The sequence below is a fragment of the Hoplias malabaricus genome, chromosome 5 (assembly GCF_029633855.1).
Source record: "Hoplias malabaricus isolate fHopMal1 chromosome 5, fHopMal1.hap1, whole genome shotgun sequence".
In the NCBI taxonomy this organism is placed as follows: Eukaryota; Metazoa; Chordata; class Actinopteri; order Characiformes; family Erythrinidae; genus Hoplias; species Hoplias malabaricus.
Window position 1 is genome coordinate 47,753,228 of NC_089804.1, and position 19,900 is coordinate 47,773,127.

The window sequence follows — 19,900 nt, forward strand, 5'->3', positions numbered from 1 at the left end:
TAATGAAGACAGGATTATGGTAATGAAACAGACGCTGATGCAGATACGTAGCCTAAACCTGAACCTCATCTTTGTCTCGGCAAGAGATCCCACGATTGGCATGCTAAGGTCCCATCATATAAATGAGACCATGGCAAGTTCCCAGATATGTGCGCCGGCATAAACGGAATGAAGAGAAGCGTATGCTTCCTGCGATGGCCACAGATAGGTACCAGCGATGCTAGAAGGGCTGCTTTGGAATAGGGAATAAGGTCAACAGAAGAAGATAAATCTGTTTTTAGCAATCCATTAGGTGTTAAATTCAATCTGTCTTGGAGATAACGAGGAACATTCTGATTATAATAAAACGACATGTAATTCTGTCTAAAAGTTCAAGGAGTGTTGATAAAATGCTCGAACGTTTATCACAAAACGAGAGCTTAATTAAGAATTACTATGAGTATATTATTCCTTCAGTGTCCTTCAGGGTTCACTTGTCAAATGTATGCTTATGGGAAAATGACTGAACATGAACTGAAGATCATGTTAATTAGAAAAACGATCTGAAAATGAATCAGCGATGTTTGTGCCTTTGTGAGAAAACCTTTCTCGTGCCCAAAAGACATTTCCATTTGAAATTCGGCTCCTTGTCGCATTTTGAATCATCTGAATCCTATTAATTATTCAGGCTGGTTGCTCCCAACGGAATTGACATAACTTGTAGCACAGGGACAATTAATTATATCACCATCAAAGTATTGCACTAATGTTTCCGAGGCCTAACTTCAGCTGTGAGTGGGTTGTAAAAATCACACAGTACCCGACAGATTAGCCTGCAAAGTGAAAAGCTGTAACAGCCCTACTTCACATTCACAAAGCGCATTCATTATACAAAGTGTCTGATTGAACTTGGTCAGCGCTGGCGTGTAAGGCGCGTTAAGAGCGGCTGAGCCCAGGATGGTGATTAACTGCTGTGGGCGAAGAATGACTGGGGGCCAACAAGGAGTCATGACCACCCAACACAAGCTCCCCTCTTCCGTCCTCCACATCAACCTCCGACACCAGCGAAGCGACCAGCAGATGGGATATTCATCATCACGGCCACACTCCTCCTCTCAGGCCTCTTTTCATTCGCGCTCTCATCCAGCCGCTCCTGCCCCGCACTCTCTGGAGCGCTTTGGTCAGCTAAAAGGCCTGAGGAAATGTAGCTTTCCACAGCTGCGCATTCCTAAAAGGGCACTGCACTTAGCACAGTGGCAAACATTTACGCATTTGTCTTCATCAGGCCTGGCAGTCTAAACAACATTACAGCCGGCCTGTAACACACATTAGCTTAGCCACACTACCGCTGTCCTCGTTTCCAACAAGCAACGATTAGCATGTTACAGCCATGCTACTGGCTCTGGTCAAGTATGAACGTGACATTAATGAGCCATAGCATGAAGCCTCTATCAACTACACAGACCTCAAGTCATTTTTTTCAGAAGACCACCCCTTGTACTTACAAAGCTAATTCTAACACAACTGTATGCAAAGGCGGAAAACAGATGGTATCCTTCCATTTTGTGCAAATTCACACCCGAGGAAAATCCCCACAACAACTGAACCATTCTTAACCCTATCTAACAATAAAGTGAAGGCACTACTGTCCATTTCATTTAAAAAGATACAATGCCAGAAATGGAATTCTAATCAAACCCTGTGATACAAATCACTCTCCAGCTTCTCCACTTTTGTTTGTACAGTTGTTCTACCGTGCACTTTATTGGTCAGTCAGGGAGCAATGAAGAGGCATGGAAAACTGTACAAACAGACCATTATAATCTCTTATCTCTGACATGCATCTGCTACAGAACAATCCGCACGGCTTCGGGGCTGGATTGAAGCCGACCTGCCGCTCCTAATATGTGCATAGGATCTGAGGCAGAGATACTGCTCTACTGAAGCGCAGCCACAGCAGGAGACGAAGGAGCACTCTGGCTGCAGGACATGCATTTGATTATGCAGATCCACTCAGTACAATTAAGCTAACACCACAGCAGAACACAGAGAGAGATTGGAGAGCAGGACGAAAACTGAGATGGGTATTCTGGCAGAAATGAGCAAGTCTGCAGTACCTCAGAAATGCAAGACAATTACAGAAACAGAATGACATAGCCTCTGCAAGAGATAACGATATCAGCAGTAGTTGTTTACAGCAAAACTAATTGATATCTACAGTAGGCTTTTCTGAATATGCTCTGCAATATTCCCATGTTTATAACAGTACCCAATGATATGTGTAATAGGTGTTTATGGAAATACTCATCAATGTCTACTTTATGTATTTTTAACAGTGATCCTTCGTATCTATTGTAGATGCATAAATCTAAAAAAATAAAATCTGGGAAATGAGTGAACGTACCATTGAGGGGAATGTGGTGGGTGGATGTAAAATATACAGAAGACCTTTGCCCTGTTTAAGTTCACTGAATGTGCTAAAACATTCCTACAACGGTAATGAGAGTAGCAGCAGTGAGAGCAACTTTAGTGATCAGAGAAAGATGGATGCTGTTCTCTGTCAGGTATCATCAGTAATTCCATTTAACACTAAAACACTGTAATGTACTAAAGAAATGTAAAATGCTAAAGCTTTTCCTAACCACACTGTAACTGTAAAATCATGCCCATGATATCGCCCATGCACATTGCTTCAGTTTGCAAATGTTGCTATGTCAGTCAGGCTAGGTCAGGTCGGGTTTAAAAACCAGACACATCAGAAACCAGAATGTCACTTTCATACATCTGCAAACCTCTGTAAAATATTCATAAATGTGTATGGGACATGCTTGTTACTATATGCACTGGTATCTACAACAGATGGTTGCTACTATGAATACTGAAAGCTATAGTAGATGTTAGGAAATATATAAATCACCATCTACAGCAGCTATTTATAACAAACACAAGTATATCGTCCATAATCCTATGATAACAGTCTAACAATTTCCATCAATATATTCACCAGATTTTGATGACAAAGCAAAAATGTCTGCTCTTAATGGAAAAATGTCCTTCTAAGCAAAGTATTCTTCTGTAGCAGCTCAAAGTGTAACATTTTAGTTCAAATCATCTCACTCTAGAAGCTTTAAAACTCAGTCTCAACAATGTAGGCAAGCTTTTAACAGGAGATGACATATTGAAGCACATAAGGACAATGTGTGTTTTGGGGCTGACACTCCTTCTAGCCCGTGTTCATTCTTTTCATTCAGGATAAAAGCAAAGCACATCCTTAAGAAAGAAGAAGCTGCAGCAAAAAAAAAAAAAAGGAAAAAAAAAAGCTTGGGAGAAAAGAAGGGAAGGTTCTATAATCTCTGGCTCCCACAACAAACAATTAGGTCCCTTTTCTTTCTGCTGCCATGCACAAAAAAAAAGTTTGGAGAGTGAGAAAAAAAGGGAAAATGTGGAGGAGAGGTGATGGGTGATGCTCTTTTATAGGTCTTGTCATGTGCTTGAAGGCTCAGTGGTCTTTTTGTCCGTTGCGTGTGTGTGTGAGTGTGCTCACCTTAAACAACAGAGAGCCTCGGGGGCCTCCCTGGCCTTTCAGGCCCAATAGAGGCAGCACCTTAGGGGGCCATTTAAGCCTGAAAGGAGGCCTGAAAACCCTGTGCAGCTCTGTGGGGCATCAATAAATGCTGACATATTGACTCTCTGTGCCCAAGCACCACTGGAAAGTGCTGCCTGCATATTAATCCATTAAGGGGCTGGGGAGAGGGCCGACAGCATGGGGAGAGGGAGGTGGCCAAGGATGGCTTGTGTCTCTTAGGTTCTGAATGCTCTGGAATGCGGCTGCTAAGTGTTTGGTCTACGAAACTGTTAAGAAATGACTCATAATCTACAGAGTGCTCTTCAGCTCCTCAAGTATAATCATCTGTGCCTTTGCTTGGGAAGTGTTAACATGTAAAATGACACTGAGAATGTTTGTTTTGGCTGCGCAGACTCATGCCGTTTCATTTCACATTGTGGTTGAATATAGAATTGCCTGAGAAGTCGGTAAGCTTCTCTGCTAACAACGAGAAATCATAATGTTCCTTTAGGACATATAGGTTGGCGGTAGAATTTCCTTCAGCTCGTTACATGAACAGTGAACTTTTTTCTTTTTTTTTTTTCTGGGAAATGCTGAGACAGTCAATAGAAACTGGAGAAAGCTCTAATTCGGTTTCTACCTGCCAGCATTGTTCAAAATGCAGGTGAAAAGCAGGTGTCCATTTACACCATCCTTATTCTCCCATTTTTTTTAATATTGAATTCATTTCCTGGGATATGGATCTTGGTAATTGAGGTCAAAAGCAATCAAAACGGTGGAACTTAATCAAATTTCTAAAAGGAGGATGAGATTGTAAAATCAGCCCTTTAAACTTGCATGCCTTAATTGAATTCCACTTTAAATGCATGCCTCAGAAAAGAAAAGAGCCTAAGATGAAGACAGGCATTAGGTTTTGGGAAAAGTACTTCTCTTAACTGTGCCACCCAAAAGAGTTGGAAGCAAAGACACTTATATAATTCATTTGAAAACTCCATATATGAATGTATTTTGGAGTGTTAAAACAAAGTTTGACATGAATTTGCATAAATGTAACCAGACCACTAATGCCCTGAACAAGAGAACTTTGTGTAAATACATTCAGTTTAAAGCCATTTCATCAATGTGTAATTTAATACCTTAGACTAAAACCTAGCTCAAGCATTCAGCACTGCAGTAAAAGAAATTCTAGGGCATCTCATAGCTTCATGTGAGCTATTTCCTTCAAGAACTAAAGGCTAAAACTAGCACTGAACTCAATTCAATTGTTACAAAGACATTTGTTATCAGGGCATTATGTCTTAGCAAACTACCATTTATTAAGTGCAAGTCCTTATCCACGTATTTCTCCAGCAGTGGCATGCATGCGTCTCTCTCACAGATAAACAAAAAAGTGCTGACTGTCAGTTTTACTAGCGATTTAGCTTTTGGAATTTAAATCTTAATATATCAATGCAGGCGCCAAGTGGACAGCCTACGGCTTAAACAGAAATGGCTAAAGGTCTTTTATTTATTTATTTCTTTTTATTTATTTATTTAAAATAAATAAAGGCATAATCTTATTTTTAAAAAAGCAGATTAATAAACAGAGATGAAGATTTCTCCCATTCAAAAAAATGTCATTTGGGATCACTGAACCTCTTTAAAGATTAGGGTTAAAAGGTGCTTTGAAATGCACCCGGATACAAACACTTAAGGCAAAGGAAAGCTTTGCGCTAGCGCTCTGTCAGAAAACAAAGTACACTCCAAAGATCAATCTTATCTAATCACTAAAGTCCCTTCTAGTCAAACCTCATAAACAAACACTCTGGCCTAGCGCTAACCGCTCGACAGACACAGGACAACTGTCACATCACATTTAGACATTCTCAATCAAACACTGAATTACAGCAGAAAATATCAGCTAGGAAACAGTTGGACTATGGGAACAGCCATTTGGAAGGCAATGGGGAGAGAGAGAGTGGAAAAATCAAGGAAGAAAATAGCCTGAGGAGAAAGTGACAGTGGGTGCATAAATAAGCCCATTAGTTAAAAATGTAAGACAAGCGGCCAGTTTGAAGTTGCATGGGTGGGGGGACGCAGCTGCCCGGCCCCTCAGCCTCGTGCTTACTGCCCAGCGCTTTCACGTTTTAAGTTGGTGGAAAAAATCTGAACAAATTTCTGATTTGCAACACTCTAGGAACATGTTTATTGTCTTTGTGAGAGCGTAAAAAAACACACACTTATAAATAAGGCTAATGAAGAATCTCGGGGTGAAGCAGCTAAAGAGCATAAAATGGGAAATTTTATGGCCATAAGTAGCGTGGGCTGATGGTGATTTTTTAAGCTATTGGACCATGGTGTTAACTACTAATCATAGGAGTAAAGCAGGACAAATTCCTCTCCGCTTAATTACTGCCACACATTACATGGGCTGTGAGCTCAATTGAGCTGAAATTTTCTTTTTTGTCCCTTGCACGCTAACACCAAGCACAGCTGAATGCCTGTACCACTGATTTTCCTTCTGAATTTAAATGTAAATAGTGCTATGCTCCTAGAAGTTATTTGATTTACATAGAAAATATCAGTTAAAGGGCCAAATCCTTTAGAAAATTTGAAAAATAACTGCAAGCATGCGTTCAACTTTCCAGTTCTAATTTAACTGTGCATGTGACAACAACATTCTAAAAGCACAAAATGAGAAAAACGGGGGAATTGAGCACATCCTGAGGGTTCTGCTGTAATAATCACCTCTATCAACAGGTTTGTACAAACACCTGCTTCTAGTGGCACCAGTTAATGAAAGTCACAGCAAAAACAACAAAAAAATCACTTAATGTGACCACAACATATCATTACTGTCCAAATAAAAACACTTACCTTCCTTTTATTTTACTTTTGATGTTATTGCTATTTGAACACAGATGTTGCTCTGAACAGAAACAATATACTTTAAATAAATTGGGAATTTTCACACATCATCTTGTTCAGTTATAGTTAATTCACTGTGTTTTATTAGCTGGTTTTTAAGGTGAAAATATCAGAGAGACTTCAGCTGAAACAATTCATATTTGTTATTATCATTATTTTTTCTTTACTATTAACATCATCAAAATAAATGCATTAATTATATTCAGGGATCGCATCTGCGGGAAAGAACATTTAAAAATATAAAAAATGTAAAAAATGAATTATTCTAAATGGTAAATCTGCAGAGTTGGTGTTCTACAAACTGAAGTTAATCATATTTTCCATTAAAGGTAATCCATGTGTTTTTTTTTTTGCAGATAGAGTAACATCTATCAGGGGTGACTGTGCTGCCTGTTGTGTGAACAGTTCCTCCATTTTGGAGCATCTCTTTTGGGACACTACCCTTTAGTGCGAGTAAAGTGCGGGTGAGAAGGGTCACGAATCACAACACCCATTATGCTTTAGCCACACCAAACTACACACAGAGCACCCTTTGTTTGACTAAGTTCTTGTTATTTGTTACAATTATCCTCAGTGATCTAAATGAGAGCAGCTGAAGGCGCTGCCGGTAGAAAAGAAAGAGATATCTCACCACATTCAACGCGCAGCAATAAACAGAGATTAAAAAAATAAACCACAGTCAGACCACTGACTGAATAAGCACATTGAACATTTAACAGTTTTTTATTGCATGGTTTAATAGTTTCCTTCTGTATATAGAGCCTTAAGAAAACTTTAAAATGCTGCTTTATAGCATAAAAATATGGCTCTGGCATAGATTCTCCTTGTGATACTGTTTAGAATTGTAAAGGAGTGATAGACTAATGCAGATGATCTCCATTTTAGTCAATATTTGTATTTTTCTATTTTATTTGAACACAGCAGCTGCTTTTTATAGGGTACACTGATTTCAGTTTGTATGGACTAATAGAAATGCTCTGGAAATATTTTGGCATTAACTTACGTTAAAAGTTGTACGAATGTTACAATGTTACATGATACGTGTCTTATTTAGGAGAGCAACACAAATATATTTGCAATATCACCACTGCGATTATAAATCTACCTCAGTGGTATTTAATATGCTTATAATTTTGTTTTCATACAAACAAATAAGACATTAACTTCCACATATCTTCCAAAACAGCTTCCACCAAAACAGCAGTTGCATCAACATTCTGAAACCTTCAAAAACCTCTTTCCGTGGCAGTCATAGAAATGCAAATCCTATAACTTGCATTAAGACAACATCCAATACTACAAAAAGCCAATTCCAAGTCACTCACTTGGAAAACACTCTGTTTTAAAAACATTAAAAAGAAGGGTGACCCTTTTCTTTCTGTGCTTAAGATTACCATAACTTCTCCCAGACTCGTGACACCTGCTGCCCACTGTGGGCGTGCAGAACACAGACCTTTACTTCAAACAGTCTAAAGAGCCTAGCTCAGGGGGTATTGACTGAGGGCAAGCGCAACCCAGCTTGGAGCCCTCCTACCGCAGATGTACATTAATGCAGGAAATATACAGATCTGTGCAGCAGAAAGGAAAGCTTTTCCTTTTAACATGCTGTTGTCTAGCTTGATCATGTCAGTTTGATAGAGCCCATTCAAAGGTATTCATGCATCTGCCTTTAAGGAACAATGGCTGCCAGTTTATAAACTGTCTCCCTGCTCGCCGAAAGGCTTCAAGCCCTTTTGTTTCCCTCCTCTTAATAAACTTTTGGAGGAGTTCATCAACTTGCCTGAATGGCTAAGGCAGGGAAGCCAAAAAGACACCCAAACAAGAGAGTTTCCCCTTTCCTTTCTAGCCTTTAAAGCGACTGTATTTAAGTCGGCTGAGGAGGCTGCGAGACATCAGAAAGATCTTTGGTCAAACAAATCGGTGGACCATTCAAAGAACAAAGCTTAGTTAAGAGAATAATAGAAGACAATTGACTTTAACAGAAGCCTACATTCTGGGACACAGTATGGCTAACAGTAAATCATGCTGTTTTGACATCTGTGAATGAAAGATTTAAACAGGACACTGGAAGCGAGGATCAATAAATAATGTGTAAACACTGACGTTGTTTGTTTGTTTATTTGTGATTTTTAGCAGATTAGAATCCAATGACAATACACTCAAAAAAAAATAATTTCTTCAAAAGTTATAATAAAAGCTGTGATTCTGTGTAACTGAGAACAAACAGGTCTGAATAAATGGGGGGTCTTTGCTTGGTTAAAAGGTTCTTCTCATCCTATTTTCCATCTAGTATAAACTGTCAACGATGAAATAAAATGAATTTTTGTAAATGAGATGATGTTGAAATAAAGTGAGCTTTTACAGTTAATGAAGGTAAATCAAATTTTCCACAAGAAACATGACATCACCATCAAACATAAAACTATTGGCTTTGTCACTATTAATAATTGTAATGGACGTCAGTCAGTGAAAGATGTTGTAGATAATATATAATTAAATATTGAAAATATGTTTAAAAATCATATTGTTATTGAAACATTATATATTGTGATATATATCGATGCTGAATTATTGTCGAGCCCTATCTTTTTAAAAGGTTATTCTCTTTGAAAGAAGGTCTGTTGTAAAAAAAAAACAAAAAAAACCTTTCTTACAAAATTGTGTTTCACTTTGTTGTGACTCGGGGAAAACATTTCAGTGTCATACAGAAGGCTTTTTCTAAGAAAGTGGGAGCACATAAACGTATAATTTACAATTTAAAAAGATGGCAGTGCTCCATGACCCATAACGTCCCATTAGTCATAGGTTTATTCTTGATGGCCACATGTCATTCAGGCCTAATTTTGCACTGTGACACAACAACTGTGTGGCCTCTGAATTCCACATTTTACTAATCAGATGCACTGACCTTTGTCCACTGTGACTGCAGAAGATGTAGCCTGTTTACCCAGCCTAGTACATGAAACCACAGACTAAATCACATTTTGTTTTTGTAATGGAAGATGCAAAACTAACACAGTCCTCCTAGTGATAAATGACGTTTCAAAGCTGGTCTAAATGTATAGGCCTAACGCTATTTTTGAGGGGTTTATGAGTGCCCTGTGCAGCCTTGTGGAAGGATCCCCCTTTTGTTAGACCATCAGTGTCCCATTGGGTCTCCGGACAAGATTCTTGGCATTTGTCGGCAAAAATGAAAGCAGGATTAAGGAAAAGCTACTGAACACTCCATGGCAAAGGAGTGGGCTGAGACACAAACACCCCCTCCCTCCATTCAAACCTCCACCCCCCCCCCACCCCTTTCCCACTTTGGTAACTCCTCTTTTGCTATGTTTGTATTCCCACAGAGACCATTAATACTGTTAGAAAATCAAACAGATAATAACACAAAAAAAATCAACATGCTCCGAGTGGTTTGGCTGAAGAGCTGCAGGAGCTCCTCTCCTACCAAAAGCCTCATTAAGAAAGTGCCACACAATCTTGTTTTATAATGGGTTGCAATGTGAGCATGTAATAAAGGGTAGGCCTAGCTTAGTGTGTTCTAATTAGCAGGTAGCAAATTGAAATATTTTTTACTAGTGAGAAATTGGGCTTTGTGGTCTGCCTTCCTGTCAATATGCTGAAGAGCCCTGTGTGGTGGGCTAAGAGTCTTTGCAATCTCTCGCTTGTGATGGCATTTGAAACTGAAACAGTCATCCAAGTCTTTATGTGGGTCACCAAGAGTTTTATGAGCAACGCATATTACTGAGGAGATGGTGAGCTGGGCCATCAAAACCACTTCTTTGGGACTGCAAAGGAAGCCTGAAGGCCAGCACTTTTATTGCTGTCATCAGGAGTTTCCCCTTGTCATTTGTTCATTTGGGGGGCTTCTGATGTACCCAGATGGTCCCTGGCCTGTTGCGCACTGCCAGGCTCCCTCAGTGACAAAAGTATTTCTGACTTGATCCATCTAAAGCAGCATGTTCAAAATGAGAAATTACTGCATGCCAGCCTCTAAGCTTCACGTTTTCAGGTTTACTTTGATTAAGGAGCCAATAAACGAAGGGGGTCTATTTCAAACTTCCTGAGTGGGAAAGGATTTGGTTCTCACACTGGAACAAAGTTGATGAATTGTCTATCCTTGATTTAAAGCTGTCATTACCATCAACAAAATATTTATATCTCAGTTGACTTCATTTTGGCGATAACTGTTAATGTGGGTGTTTAATATTTCATTCATTCAAAATAATGCAGATATAAGAACCGAATAAAGTCAGCTCTTTTTGGTGTTTTTTTTTAAAGAGTGGATTCCCAAGAAGATTCCACTATATTCAGAATTTCAGTGAAGAGTAAAGTGTTTGCCGTTTTAAGAGCCCTGTCTAGCATAGGCAGAAATAGTCTAATTAATAGACAGGGAGTCTTGAAAGCAGTGCTGGCTCTCTGTAATATGATGAACTCCCTTTGTCATGGTGTCACCACAAGTGTTTCTGATAAGCCAAAAGCAACCAAAGATCAAAGACTTTAAGCCTCTCAATTTCCCCTCAGCAGCCTCGCCTTCCCTGCACCTTCTCTCTGCTTCTGTCTTTTAAAGATTCAAACACACACACACACACACACACACACACATGCCCACTCATACAGACACAATGCAGTTTTTGGCTAGTGAGACTGCCTTGGGTTAACAGGTCAGCAGATCGGTCTGTCATAATGTGCCCACAAGACTGTGTTCCGCTGAGCTTGACCTTCATCAATGAAAGTCTCAGTGAATTAGCACCGCTTTACTTTTATTACATGACAGCACTGCTTTTCAAATGCTCAAAAAGAATGCAGACCCACACTAGCTCGTCTCTAATCCTAGAAATGATCGTATGTAAAATGTTTACTTTGCAAAGGAGATAAATAAAATATGAACGCTTTATTAAGAGCGAACATTCAGGAGCAGATACAGCTTGTGACATCACCAGTTATGATCTAATATTGAGAGGTTGCAGACATAGTTTGCCTTGAAAGGGAAATGGTAAAAGAATGGAGGCTGGCTGTAGTTCTTTACCAAACCTTGTCAAGTCTTGAATCTGGCTGCTATCCTGCTTCATACTGTACTCCACTGCATGGAGCAGGACACCAGCAAATGGCTCATATTAGCCTTTTCAGTCTGAGCTGAACAGTTACACATAGACCTGTAATTTCTACACTTAGGTGAGTCATGTGCATCACTGATTTAGGTATTGTTTTATTTTAACACATTTTTCAAATGTATAAATAGGTAAAAATATCATTTTGTTTATAAATTTTAACATTGATGATAAAATTGCAGCGACTAAATGCATTCTTATACTTCATCTTTTCCTTCTTTATTATTATTATTAGTAGTAGTATTTGCTTTTAAAATTTACCATAATTAAATGTTGTTGTTTTTAATCATTATTTATTTGTGTAATTATTTTTACTGTTAAAATTGAAGATATTCTTGTAAATATCAACGATGTTTTGGATCATGAGAATGATGATGACAGTGATGATAAAATGTGCAATAAGCCATCTACCAGTAACAATAATAATAATAACAATAATAATAATAATAATAATAATAATAATAATAATAATGAAGATAATCTTTGCTGTTGTTAATGATGAGGATGATTACGATTTTATTATTTATCATTGGAGGCTGTGTAGAGTTGAGCAAAAGTGCAGGGAACTGTGTGTGTGTGTGTGTGTGTGTGTGTGGGTGTGTGTGGAGGTTAATCCGAGTTTAATACACTGATGCGCAGCACAGGAGCTCGCTCTGATGATTGTGTTATCTCTGCCCAACATTTGGGTCTCCCTCAATTTCAACCCCGCCAAATAGCTGCGAGAAAGTGCAGATGGAGGGACTGCGCGCGCCCGAGGAAAAAATGTTATTAATAGCTAAATAACTTCCCCATACTTTCACTAAAGCTCTCTATCACCATTCCAGATGGGTTTGTTTGAAGTGGTCTCTGCACTCATCCCGCCACGTTCCTTTTTCTTTCGACGAATTTTTTTATTTCACTTTCCTACCGAGGCTGGAACTTGAGGCGCACTCCATTAATAACCTTCCGCTTATTCAAGGGAAATAAACGGTGAGCTTGATTTACACAGGTACATAATCCACACACTAAAAAACATCGGGTTTCTAGTCGACTTTAGTGATTCTGTTCAAATAAGTTCATTGACTAAAAAAAGCTTTTCGTTGCGTTTAAATGTTACTGACTCTCAACTGACTTCAAAGCGTTTCTTAAAACAGTGAATAACGACATTAATCAGTTAAACAGCTGATCACTTTCATTTATATAGTTTCATTTATTTAAAATAGATGTTTTTTTTATCCGGTTGAACTACCATTTAAAGCACTATGTATTCCTTTGCATTGCCCCTGTCGCAGTAGAACATTGCAGTAACATAATGTAAAGATAGATTTAATTTCATTTGGATTAATGTGCACGGAAGGCCTGCCTGTGAAGGGTCAGTGCAGACAGACGCGGTGACTGACTGACAGCTCTCACTTCATTTTTCACTGTCTCGTTATTTCCAAATTAATTATGCACTCAAAAGCTGACTGGGGACTAGGTGTCTTTCATTGAGTTTATATACGACATCCGTTTTCCGCTTTAATCTCTCCATTAATGCATTGACACCAGGTTGTTTCTCCAGCTGGGAATTGCTGGCCTTAGTCATGCTCCCGTCTAGATGTTAATTTATATACACATACAAAATAATTATATAAATAAATAACTCGTAAATACGTTCCAACAGTGTAAAATGGGTGTAAATATGTTGCTTTATACAGAGCTCGTGCAGGTTAGCTATGGTAAAACGGGGGCACTAGAATCTAAATGCAGCACAATTACTGAGCCAATCGTGCTGCTAATGGGCTTTTTAATACACATATAAAAATAAATATATATATAAATAAATATATATTATATATTTCTCCCTCGGGATTAAAAGCAAGGCTAAATATGTCTGTGATGTGCCTTTGTTCACGGGTGTAGGCTCAAAAACAGCTGGCTGAGGTTATTTGTCGAAATGTCAGAAGGGCGTGTTGGTTTTTTTTTTATATCAGCTGGAAGATCCAAATATAAAAATAAATAAATAAAGTAATAATCATTAAAAAAGCAGAACAAAACAAAATCTAAATCAAATATGCAACGATACGAAGCCCTCCAACAACTAACTGCGCGCGACAGAGAGAAACCTTCCAATCTCGTGAATTCGCGCCCGGGGCCAGCCAGCGCGAGGCGTTTAGAGATGAAAGTGGAGGAGAAATAAAAGGCTCAATTTAATCTGCTTTAAAACCCTTCAACATATCGCTTTTTGTGCTCAGGACTCCGCGTGCGAGTGAGGGGCTGATGCGCCGCATGCCTGAGAGCTATTACACCCCTCCAACATAGACCCCCATTCACTGCACACCGTTTTCATTAGCAGCTCTAATAAGTCTTAACGTTATTAAATGCCAGCGCGATGATCGAGTGAAACAAGCCCAAAGACTCTGTTTTTTTTTCTTGGGGTCTTGAAAGAAGAAAACAGCACCGCGTCTACACGTCACAGTGCAAAATTAGCACGTGCAAAGGAACGCGCTAAGAAACAGCAGTAAATAAAAAAAATCATCAGATATAAATACTGTGCGCTGCAGACCTCTTTCTCACTTCACATCCGCACGCCCTCTTTAGCCAAATAAATAAGTAAATAAATAGTTGATAGGGGGTTATTCATAATCAGTCATACTGGCCATTTTCATTTTTCTACATCCGTAATCCAAAAGCTTTCAGCTCCCGCTGCGCAAACCAGCACAGCAGCGCTGTACACACACAACAGCCAGCAATTTACCACCCAAACACACACACGCGCGCGCACACACACACACATACAGGCCAAATGCAATATGCTGGACACACTGCTGGTGTCATATTCTCTTCAGCTTCACGTTGAGTCAACATTCACCAACACGTTCTCACAGTGAAATGATGTCATTGCTGCTCCAAAAAACCGAGAGTTTGGAGAAAGTAAAAGCCGTCTTAATTCTCAATGCAAATCAATGCCCCCCCCCCCCCCCCCCAAAAAAAAGAAATAAAAATAAAAATAATAATTCTACTCGTCCAGTTCTCGTGACAATACAATACCCAGGTGGTATTTCCTAATAATGCAAAAACAAATAAGTATCGACCAAAATGAATGAAGTATTGTTCGGAGAGAAATTTCAAACAAAACACTAGGTAAGTCAAACTGAATTAACACAATGGATTTATTAATTTTAACAGACCTTTTTAAACTAAAGCACATTAACGGTAAAAACGGCCCTTTGGAATATTGTATTAAATAATACTCTAAATTATATTGAGTTTTGTTTTGTTTTTAAACAATTTTTAAAATAAATGTATTTTAAACCAGAATACGTCCGAAAAGTCCATTTACATTTAAGATTTCAGTTCCCATTTCAGCAGTTTCTGAAACAACTTTTCGCAGCAAACTTAAGGTAAAGGAAAAACGTACGTGTTTATGCAAACCGACACTGCAAAATGACGCCTTGATTTAACACTTGATTTTCAACATGATTTGTGGGAAACATTTCTTCCGTGTTTCAGTTATAGTTGTTTATGTTTGTGAATGAAAGCGGAAACGTGCAGAAAAGCGAATTTCAAAGAAACAAAAAAAGGTGTTTGTTTCTGCACTTAATCGCAGTCTGCATTTAGTCAGAGTTTTGCGCCACTACGGGGCTCGTGTTAAACACACACTTTATGGTATTAAAAATAAGCATAAGGCCCCTCCCTCTCCCCCAAGACCCCAAAACCCGCCCGTTAAAGAGCACAACAGCGATGGGCCAAAAAAGGAGCAGTGGGCATTTCCAAACAAGAATAAACCATTTTGCACCCTCCAAATCTCATTCTCTTCCAACAGACGAGTCCATAATATTACAAACCCATCTACCGGCGGGGCGTTCTGAATTATTCATCCGCCCTCAGTTCTCTCCTCCGCCTTTTGTCGCAACTTTTCTCTCCCTCCTTTTTACGGCTTTCTGAGACTGAATGGAGGGATCTATTCCTCTTCTCCATGCCTCGCTTTCTCACATTTCGCCTTTGTAGCGCGGACTTTTTACTTGAAAAAAAAAACCTTCAATGGAGGAAAGGTCTGCGGAATGAAGTTCATCTTCAAGTTTAATGAATGACTGTCAGCGGCGCTTTTCTGCGCGCGGAAACATGGCTCAGCTCGCTCACCTATTTCTCACTTTGCAACTTATATACAGCAATATACATGCGTGGAAAAGTTTGGGCCTCGCCGGCTTCACTATCGCAGTATGACAGAAGTCTTCTTGATTTTCTAAGTGAAGGCTCAAAAGAAACGGCTCAAGATTTTATATTTAGTAAATACAGAAAGTGCGCACTAAGCAGAAAATGCCAATCAAATGTGTGCTTTGTAGAGGACGTGTTAACTTTTTTTTAATCAACAAAAAAATATATATATAATTTGACCAGAACTCTTGCACACTACAAACTACACAGAAAACACCTATGGACAGAAGATAGATGGTAAAGCAGCGTCACGTGACTCGTGTGAAGAGGAGCAGCTTTAGATTCGGGGAAGGTGCGGTTTAAGGCGCAGATTAAGGCGCTGTGCCTCTGGGGGCATTAATTGAAAGTGATCGCCACGTCGCTCATCCGTCACTTACCGTAATGGTGGGAGTTAAGGGGTCTCCGCGTGCAGGCCACAAAGTATTAATCAAACCCGGCGCACTGAGAGCGCCAGAGCCAACAAACCAGCGTCCGTTCTCATTTCTACATCGCTGCAGAAGCACAACACACCGCACCGCGCACGCCACAGAGCTAAACACCAACTGCTCTCCTGCCCTCCGCTCAGCTCTGGAGCGCAGGGGCACAATCAGAGCAAAAGAAGAAATAAGTCCCCATGTTTTACCTTTATCTCCGAGAATGCCGTCGATGCTGTGCTTGGTCTTCTTCTCTCCGCTCTCATCTTTTTTATCACATTCATCCTCATCATCTTTCTTTCCGAATCGAGCGCGCAGGACTCGACTGATGGAGCTCACTAGGAAAAGGATATTACAATCATTAAAATATATATAACATGTGCAATAAGCCATCTACCAATAATAATAAGAAGAAAGAATAATAATAGTAAAAATAACAATAAATCATGTGTAGCATGTGAGAATGTTTATTTTACAGTTATGATATTGTTATTAAATAGTAACTGATTTTAGGAGGATGACCAACAGGATTTATATTTAGAATAATTAGAATTTTTACAGTTTAAAGAGAGAGATACATGAATATTGTTAATGCAGTGAAAGCTCAGAGGCGGGGAAAACTGTAAATGTCAAAAGTAACACTTTGGGAGTATTGTAAATGCATCAAACTGCCACACTGTAAAGCCTGCACTGTTCAGATATATAAAACGTAGTGAACACCAGAGGAGGGAGAATAGTATAAAAGCTGCATTAATGAGTCAGAGGTGTAGGAATATTTCCAAATTTCAAGTAATTGTCAGAGGCCTATGTTGACGTCTGCAGTGTCTGTTGTGTTCAGACACTGCCAGTGCTACAAAGATGTGGGGAGTTGTAATCTGTCAGTGGTTGGGAAATCTGGAGAAGTTGCAGTGAGTAGTGAGAGGTGTGGCAATGTTAGAACAGCTGCAGATGAGTCAGAAGTGAGAGAATAATGTAAATGTTTCTGTAATCAGACAGAGGTGTGAGAACATTGTAAAACTTACAGTTATAAGACACATTGTAATAGTGGCTAGGGCGAGACAGGTGCATGTCTATTGCAAAAACTGCAACAATCCATCAAAAATATGGGAACACTGAAAACGTTGCACACAAGACAACAGAGTTGCAATGACAATTATGAGTTTGAGGATTTTGTTGAATTTGCAGTGAAGGCCTATAAGTTTGGGAATATGGTACAGTTCAGTGAAGTGTCAGAAGTGTGGGTAACAGTGGCAATGATCAGTATGAGTTTTGAGGATACTGTAAAATTTGCAGTGACATATCAGACATGGGAATATCGTGGAAGCTGCAGTGAGGTGTCAGAGGTTTGGGAATACTGTGGAGGTTGCAGTGAGGTGTCAGGCATGTAGGAAAATTGTGGAGGTTGCAGCAAGGTGTCAGATATGTAGGAATATTGTGGAGGTTGCAGTGAGGTGTCAGACATGTAGGAATACTGTGGAGATTGCAGTGAGATGTCAGACATATATGAATACTGTGGAGGTTGCAGTGAGATGTCATACATGTAGGAATACTGTGGAGGTTGCAGTGAGGTGTCAGATGTCTAGGAATATTGTGGAAGTTGCAGTGAGGTGTCAGAGGTGTTGGAATATTGTGGAAGTTGCGGTGAGGTGTCAGAGGTGTGGGAATATTGTGGAAGTTGCAGTGTGGATGGGAATATTGTGAAAGTTGCAGTGAGGTGTCAGGGGTGTGGGAATGTTGTGGAAGTTGCAGTGTGGATGGGAATATTGTGGAATTAACAGTGAGGTGTCAGAGGTGTGGGAATATTGTGGAAGTTGCAGTGTGGATGGGAATATTGTGAAAGTTGCAGTGAGGTGTCAGAGGTGTGGGAATATTGAGGAAGTTGCAGTGTGGATGGGAATATTGTGGAATTAACAGTGAGGTATCAGAGGTGTGGGAATATTGTGGAAGTCGCAGTGAGGTGTCAGAGGTGTGGGAATATTGTAAAAGTTATGCTTACCAGATGAGGCCTCACCTGAGGGAACTGTGCTTCTGTCACACACTCCGTCCTTCAGCAGTTTGTCCCTGATCTCCCAGCTGAACATGCCTGGGTTCTCCCGTTTATATTCCTCTATCCTTTTCTCCACATCCGGAGTGGCCACCTGCTTTAGGGTGAAAAGGGGGAATAAGGTGAAGTGGCAAGGAAGGCATGAGGGACAAGAAAAATGTCCAGTTTAAGTTTGCACAGTTTGAGGTTTCCTATCAACTGAGACTTCTTTCAATCATCATTTTCAGGTTTTGAATCTACTATTACTATACTACTATATAATAATAATAATAATAATAATTATTATTATTATTATTATTATTATTACTATTATTATTATTATTATTATAACATAATAACATAATAATAATAATAATAATACTTTTATTATTGCTTTATCGCCATCCCAAAAAAAATTTTTATTTGTACAAATAAATCAGTTAAATATATATATTTGGTATTAAAGCTGACTTTTGTTCAGTAAATATTTTGACTGAATCAATGTTTCTTTTAAAAGGTATTCACTTGAGTTCATCAGAAATCTTTCAAAGCGTTAGAGTCCTATTTTCGTGTTGACATTTCAACAGTGTCCTCTTAGTACTATTTACAGTTTCCCCTCCTCATCTTCTTCCTTCTACTACCACCACCACCGTGGTACTACTTCTAGTAATAAATCGATTATTTTTATTATATTATTAATATTATTATTGTTGTTATGTGCATCCTCTGCTTACTCTGGGCTTGCTTCCTCCAATAGCCCCGGGTCTGATGGAGCCTGTTTCCTGGTATCTGCAGAGGATTTTGGAGACGCAGCCGTGAGAGACACGCAGTTGTCTGGAGATAACACAGGGCCTGATTCCGTGATGTGCCATTTCCACGATCTTATGACGGATGTGGTTGGGCAGTGGTCTGCCGTTAATGAACACTCCACCGAGCTGATTTACCCTGCCTTGACCAAGAGGAGTAGACACTACGGAAATACAAACAAAACTATATTTTATAAACGCCACATTTATTCAGCCCGTCCTGACCCTGCGGTACATAAAATCTAAATATATATCACACACATCAGCGCGCTCATTGATCCTGAGCTAACCCTGCACAGCAAATTCATCAGTGTTAACTCAACCCTATTAGTGTTAAATTATCACTGTTAGTGTAATAACTTAACACTCTCGGTGTTACGTTAACACTAATAGTGTTGATTTAACACCGGTGAATTTGTTGTGTGCGATGCAGGCAATGCACAAAAAAACAAAACAAAACAAAAATTTCGAGCGAAAAAAATATATATCTTTACAAATAAGTGTTCAAACAAATGCCACAAAAACATAGTTTTTATTTTTATATGCACTAAAATTGTTTCATCAAGATTAAAATTAGCATAAACACCAGTATTCTAACTGTTATTTAAAGAAATTCCTCACTAAATATTACCAGTTTATTACAAAGTAAAATAGTGCTTCTTGAAAATAACCTCTATTTTAAAATAATCTTTATTTATTTACAGTAAAACAAACAGATACGTGAGCTACAAAATACGGAAAACAAAACAGATTTAATAAAAAAAATCTTGCTGCATTTTTCCCCCTAGAAGTTTATGTTTTAAAATGCTCAAAATGTGTTGTGAAATCACAGTGATCATGGAACACTGCAGACGAGCTCCAATATTTCTGAGAAATATTCTGCAAACGTTTGCTTTGATTTGTGTCATTTAGCGTCTGTGTCA

At 39.0% G+C, this 19,900-nt stretch overlaps 1 protein-coding gene across 3 annotated transcripts in view; it reads right to left on the minus strand.

Annotated features, from left to right (window-relative positions):
• The window catches only part of pax7b (paired box 7b), a 59,494-nt gene that overhangs the window by 38,587 nt on the left and 1,007 nt on the right, over positions 1 to 19,900 (minus strand). For 2 of the 3 annotated variants that reach the window (XM_066670685.1, XM_066670688.1), the window contains exons 2-4: positions 18,906 to 19,141; positions 18,145 to 18,289; positions 16,358 to 16,486 (exon numbers count right to left, since the gene is read on the minus strand). In XM_066670685.1, coding sequence (XP_066526782.1) covers positions 16,358 to 16,486; positions 18,145 to 18,289; positions 18,906 to 19,141 — 510 coding nt within the window. The remainder of the gene's footprint in view (positions 1 to 16,357; positions 16,487 to 18,144; positions 18,290 to 18,905; positions 19,142 to 19,900) is intronic. The other variant, XM_066670687.1, reaches the window with a different exon arrangement.